This window comes from Macaca fascicularis, chromosome 19 (assembly GCF_037993035.2).
Source record: "Macaca fascicularis isolate 582-1 chromosome 19, T2T-MFA8v1.1".
NCBI classification, from domain to species: domain Eukaryota; kingdom Metazoa; phylum Chordata; class Mammalia; order Primates; family Cercopithecidae; genus Macaca; species Macaca fascicularis.
This window is the reverse complement of record NC_088393.1, coordinates 54,623,456-54,629,540: the sequence shown is the minus strand read 5'-3', so window position 1 is coordinate 54,629,540 and position 6,085 is coordinate 54,623,456. Positions and strand designations below refer to the sequence as shown.

Here is a 6,085-nt window from a genome sequence, read left to right as displayed (position 1 = left end):
TCCCTCCTAGCGGTCGCCTACTACCCCAAGAGGCTCCAAGCCTAAGTGATGGTGACTCAGGAATTTCCCACCCAGGCCAGAGAGGGAGACACTGGGGGAGGGAGGAGTCCTGTGTGTGGGGAGGTGGCAGGTGGCTCAGTGATGGGAACCAAGAGAGGATGTGGGGAGGACAGTGCAGGCAGCAATGGGAGATGGATGTCCTGGGTTGGGCGGGTGGATGGGGAATGGGGAGTGTGCCAGGGGGCCTCTGGAGAACAGTGAGGGAAGGCGGGGCAGAGAGAGGAAATGAAAAAGCTGGGGTGAGCAGGCAAGCTGAGGAGGGTGGGAGGGAGGGAGGGAAGGAGGGAGGAGGGAAGGAGAAGCTGACACACAGACCGACACAGGCAGCGAGAGACACACGGAGCAGAGCAAGTGAAGGGACAGACGCGCGGGACAGGAGAGCCTGGGCAAGACTGGAGAGGTGCGGTGAGGGGCTGGGGAAGCAGCAACACAGAGCAGGAGCGGGTAGAGGGTGTGGGGTTAGAGGGAGAAAGGTACGGGGAGGACAAGGACAAGGGAGGGGACGGAGACAGGGAGATAACAGCAAGAGACGGAGAGACAGAGAAGGAAAGAACTGGCGATGCCCGGATGTTCTCTGTCTCTTTAATGGCAGAAACAGAGCTAGAGAAGGAAAGAAATAAGAGGTGGGGGGGTGCCAGCCATGGTGGCTCACGCCTGTAATCTCAACACTTTGGGAAGCCGAGGTGGATAGATCACCTGAGGTTAAGAGTTCGAGACCAGCCTGATCAACACGGTGGAACCCCATCTTTACTAAAAATACAAAAATTAGCTGGGCGTGGTAGTGGGCGCCTGTAATCTATCTACTCCAGAGGCTGGGGCAGGAGAATTGCTTGAACCCAGGAGGTGAAGGTTGCAGTGAGCCGAGATCATGCCATTGCACTCCATCCTAGACAACAGAGTGAGACTCCATCTCAAAAAAAAAGAAAGAAAAGAAAGAGAAAAAGAAAGAGAAATAGGAGGGCGGGGAGAGACAGAGAGGGAGAGAGATATGGGAGAAGCCAGAGGCGAGAGGACTACATACACATACACAGGAGAACTGGGGGTTGACTGGGAGGCCCCAGCTGCCACAAGGACTGGCCAGTAGGGACACCTGAGTGGGCTGGGTGGTGGGGGTAGTCTTGGCTCCCTCTGACCCCACACCTTCCACCTTGGGAACCCTCCAGCCCAGACCTGGGATGGCAGATTCGTGCAGGAACCTCACCTACGTGCGGGGCTCCGTGGGGCCGGCCACCAGCACCTTGATGTTCGTGGCCGGCGTGGTGGGCAACGGGCTGGCCCTGGGCATCCTGCACGCGCGGCGACCGGCGCGCCCCTCGGCCTTCGCGGTGCTGGTCACCGGGCTGGCGGCCACCGACCTGCTGGGCACCAGCTTCCTGAGCCCGGCCGTGTTCGTGGCCTATGCGCGCAACAGCTCCCTGCTGGGCCTGGCCCGGGGCGGCCCCGCGCTGTGCGATGCCTTCGCCTTCGCCATGACCTTCTTCGGCCTGGCGTCCATGCTCATCCTCTTCGCCATGGCCGTGGAGCGCTGCCTGGCGCTGAGCCACCCCTACCTCTACGCGCAACTGGACGGGCCCCGCTGCGCCCGCCTGGCGCTGCCAGCCATCTACGCCTTCTGCGTCCTCTTCTGCGCGCTGCCCCTGCTGGGCCTGGGCCAACACCAGCAGTACTGCCCCGGTAGCTGGTGCTTCCTCCGCATGCGCTGGGCCCAGCCGGGCGGCGCCGCCTTCTCGCTGGCCTACGCCGGCCTGGTGGCCCTGCTGGTGGCCGCCATCTTCCTGTGCAACGGCTCGGTCACCCTCAGCCTCTGCCGCATGTACCGCCAGCAGAAGCGCCACCAGAGCTCGGTGGGTCCACGCCCGCGCACCGGAGAGGACGAGGTGGACCACCTGATCCTGCTGGCCCTCATGACGGGGGTCATGGCCGTGTGCTCCCTGCCTCTCACGGTAAGTCCCCCCGGAGCTGGGGGGAGTGGGGAGAGGAGGAGGGCAGCTCTGTGGGTTGTGCCCATGTCACAGATGGGGAGACTGAGGCTCAAAAGAGGTCAGACATCGTGGGCATGGTGGCTCACGCCTGTAATCTCAGCATTTAGAAAGGCCGAGGCAGGACTGGATGCGGTGGCTCACGCCTGTAATCCCAGCACTTTGGGAGGCCGAGGCGGGCAGATCACGAGGTCAGGAGTTCGAGACCAGTCTGGCCAAAATGATGAAACCCTGTCTCTACTAAAAATACAACAAATACATAAATGAAAAGTAGCCGGGTGTAGTGGCACATGCCTGAAGTCTCAGCTACTTGGGAGGCTGAGGCAGGCGAATCACTTGAACCGGGGAGGCGGAGGTTGCAATGAGCTGAGATCGTGCCACTGCACTCCAGCCTGGGTGACAGAGTGAGACTCCATCTCAAAAATAAATAAATAAATAAGAAAAAAAAGAAAAAGAAAAAGAAAGGCGAGGCAGGAGGATCACTTGAGCTCAGAGGTTTGAGACCAGCCCGGGCAACATGGTGAAACCCCATCTCTATGAAATATTTAAAAGTTAGCAGGCCGGGCGCGGTGGCTCACGCCTGTAATCGCAGCACTTTGGGAGGCCGAGGCGGGCGGATCACAAGGTGAAGATCGAGACCACGGTGAAACCCCGTCTCTACTAAAAATACAAAAAATTAGCCGGGCGCGGTTGTGGGCACCTGTAGTCCCAGCTACTCGGGAGGCTGAGGCAGGAGAATGGCGTGAACCCGGGAGGCGGAGCTTGCAGTGAGCCGAGATCGCGCCACTGCACTCCAGCCTGGGCTGGGCGACAGAGCGAGACTCCGTCTCAAAAAAAAAAAAAAAAAGTTAGCCTGGCATGATGGCCTGTGCCTGTGGTCTCAGCTACTTGGGAGGCTGAAGTGGAAGGATTGCTGCAGCCTGGGAGGTCAAGGCTGCAGTGAGCTGTGATTACTACATCCCAGCCTAGCTGACAGAGCAAGACCTTGTCTCAAAACGAAAACAAAGAAAACAAAAACAAATCAGACAGAGGCTTGGTCCCCAGTCAGACAGATCCTGGCTTTCTGGAGAAGACTTTCTGCATCTGACTTCTGGTACCTTGTCTCCCAGCTCAGGCATCCTGTGCCCCCCGTAATAAAATGCATCCCCCCTCCTTCCCCTACCCCTGTAATGAAAAACCACCACTCATTGAGCGCTTCTCTATGCCTACCTCGTACTTAGTGGCTTACAGATACTTCCTAAGACAATTTTCAAAATGATCACAGCCACCCATTCCACAGCATTTGGCAGGAAACCAAGAGAACGTTCTCTCTCATCCCCGTTTTTACAGATGAGGGGCAGTGTCTCTCGCCCACAGTCACACAGAGCCTGGTCTCGGTCCTGGGTCCTTCGATTGCAGAGCCTGATCTCCCACTCACCTGGCTCCCCTCTGCCTCAGAGCAGGCCCCACCCTTGCCTCCCCACCTCGGTTTTCTTCCGGGACTCCCGTCCTGCCCCTCCCCAATGGGAGTGCCACAGACCCCAGTACCTACTCAGTGTCTGTGACACCTGGTCGTGCCACCTTTCTTCTGAGCCTCAGTTTCTGTTTCTGTAAAATGCAAGAGGCTGGGCTGGATTGGGGGGTCCTTAAATCTTTTTTGGGGGTTACCCTGACTCAGAGACTCAGATGCTGTGGACAGATACACACAGGCACCACAACAGCTCTGCAGCAGATTCAGGGGGCCCAGCTGGGCGGCGCCGCCTTCTTGTAGGGACGTTATACTCAAAAAATCTGTGGAGCCTGGGGGTCCTCCCAGCTTCTAAGGTTGGGGGGACCCATATACCTGGCCCCCATTCCTCTCCCCTTAGGCATCTCTGGCAATTTCCTGGGACTTTCTCTCCCTGTGTTCCCCAGATGCATTTGTTACTTAGTTTTTATCTTCTCTCCTTCCCCTCTGACATGCCGCCCTTACCTCATCCCTGGTAAGCGAGTGGGAGGGGGGAGCCAGGGTGGGGAGGCTGAGGACTCCTGGGTGCTTCTTGACGCCCTCACCCTGCCCTCAGATCCGCTGCTTCACCCAGGCCGTCGCCCCTGACAGCAGCAGTGAGATGGGGGACCTCCTTGCCTTCCGCTTCTACGCCTTCAACCCCATCCTGGACCCCTGGGTCTTCATCCTTTTCCGAAAGGCTGTCTTCAAGCGACTCAAGCTCTGGGTCTGCTGCCTGTGCCTCGGGCCTGCCCACGGCGACTCGCAGACACCCCTTTCCCAGCTCACCTCAGGGAGGAGGGACCCAAGGGCCCCCTCTGCTCCTGTGGGAAAGGAGGGGAGCTGGGTGCCTTTGTCGGCTTGGGGCGAGGGGCAGGTGGCGCCCTTGCCTCTCACACAGCAGTCCGGCGGCAGCACCGTGGGAGCGTCGTCCAAAGCAGAAGCCAATGTCGCCTGCTCCCTCTGCTGACATTTGGAGCTGACCCTGTGATCCCTGTCTTCGAGGGACAGGAACCAGAAAATCAGGGACACGGCTGATGGCTGCGGATGCTGGAACCTTGGCCCCCAAACTCTGGGGCCGATTGGCTGCTGTTTCTCCTGCGCAGGGTAGTCGCTGCTGGCTCTGGGAAGAGAGTGCGGGACAGAGGAAACATTTATCCTGGAGCGCAGAAAGAATGGTTCTCTCAAAATAGCCAGTGGCCTGGCCGACCTGCTCTGGCCCTGGATTCCCCATCCATCTCACTGTCTAAATATTTAGCAGGCGGAGAAGTTCCCAGAGGCTTCTGTACACTCAGGTCTGCTCTGGTCTGAGTGCTGGCTCCAATCTACGTCCACTTAGGGGGACCAGCTGCCCACCCCAAGTCCCCAGGGGATGGCCCTCCCCTCTACCAAGCCACTCCAAGAGCCAGCCCCTCTCTGCTCCACAAAAACCAGGGTTCTTGGAAAAGCTCCCTGCCTCCCCTTGCCGCTGGTCCCCCATCAGGCTTGGGAGCGCTGGCATCCCAAAGGAGCAATGGGAGAAAGGGGAGGCTGCTGCATTGTAGGTGACAACGCAGGACATGTGCTTGGTACAAAAAGGGCCTGAGACCTTCCACCTAGCTTGATGGGCTGCGAGATGAGAACTGTGAGGGTGCAGGTGGCGGGGAGACAGATGGAGAAGCTGACAGATGGCTGGGGATCCCGGGGACTGCCCCAGAACAAAAACCTAAGTCCTGTGCCTGTCCCCAGGGTCCTGAATAAATAAATGCCTCCTTACAGAGCCTGATCTCATGTTATGTGTCCTTGGAGCCCTCGCAAAGATTTCATTCATTCATTCATTCATTCAACAGATACTTGACTGGGCACCATAGCACATGCCTGTAATCCCAGCATTTTGGGAGGTTCAGGTGGAGGATCACTTGAGCCCAGGAGTTTGAGACCAGCCTGGGCAATATATCGAGAACTTGTCTTTACAAAAAAATTTTAAAAATTAGCTGGGTGTGGTGGTGCACACCTGTAGTCCCAGCTCCCAGGGAGGTTGAGACAAGAGGATCACTTGAGCATGGGAGGTTGAGGCTGCAGTGAGCTGAGATCCTGCCACTGGGTGACAGAGTGACACTCTGTCTCAAAAACAGAAACCAAAAAACCCTCAACCTCCCCCTGAAATTCAGCAGCGCTGATGGCCTGGTGTTAAGGACACAGACAAGCCTCCGCTCCACCCTGGGCCCCGCTGGGGTGATTTCCAGCCTGCCATCCCACTCGCTTCTCATAACCACTCCCTGCCCTCAGAGAGGCCCAGGATGGAGGGTGCCCAGGGGTGAGCTGACTAGCATGGAAGGAAGTGAGTAGGCGTTTCGGGTGGGGGAGGGTGAGTGGGAACTCTCCCCACCCAGCCCCACTGCACTGCCGGTGCCAGTTCCCCTTTCCCACTCTCCCTCTGTGTTAAAACAAAAAATCCACACTGGGAGACGGGCGCGGTACGTGAGGCCTGAGCCTCCCATGAGGACAACAGCAGCCAACCCCTCCAGGGGTGAGCGGCGCTTCCTCTCACTCCATCCACAGGGCAACCTATCATAAATCCTTTCCTTCCTTCCTTCCTTCC

At 58.1% G+C, this 6,085-nt stretch overlaps 1 protein-coding gene across 3 annotated transcripts; it reads left to right on the top strand.

Annotated features, from left to right (window-relative positions):
* The first annotated feature begins 364 nt into the window (after positions 1-364).
* PTGIR (prostaglandin I2 receptor) lies at positions 365-5,263 on the top strand. 3 transcript variants are annotated; one of them, XM_074023981.1, is made up of 3 exons: positions 365-460; positions 1,224-2,003; positions 4,611-5,263. In XM_074023981.1, exons 2-3 carry the CDS (start codon positions 1,236-1,238, stop codon positions 4,695-4,697), a joined length of 855 nt encoding a protein of 284 aa, XP_073880082.1. In that variant the 5' UTR covers positions 365-460; positions 1,224-1,235; the 3' UTR covers positions 4,698-5,263. The 3 variants fall into 3 exon arrangements, with proteins under 3 accessions (XP_073880082.1, XP_005589718.3, XP_065390735.1); XM_005589661.5 differs by having other exon boundaries at positions 4,082-5,263; XM_065534663.2 differs by having other exon boundaries at positions 3,369-5,263.
* Positions 5,264-6,085: the final 822 nt, after the last annotated feature.

Coding starts and splice junctions, on each gene's coding strand:
- PTGIR (XM_005589661.5), top strand. CDS start 1,236: ATGGCAGATTCGTGCAGGAACCTCACCTACGTGCGGGGCTCCGTGGGG. Junction 2,004..4,081: donor TGTGCTCCCTGCCTCTCACG/GTAAGTCCCCCC, acceptor CCCTGCCCTCAG/ATCCGCTGCTTCACCCAGGC.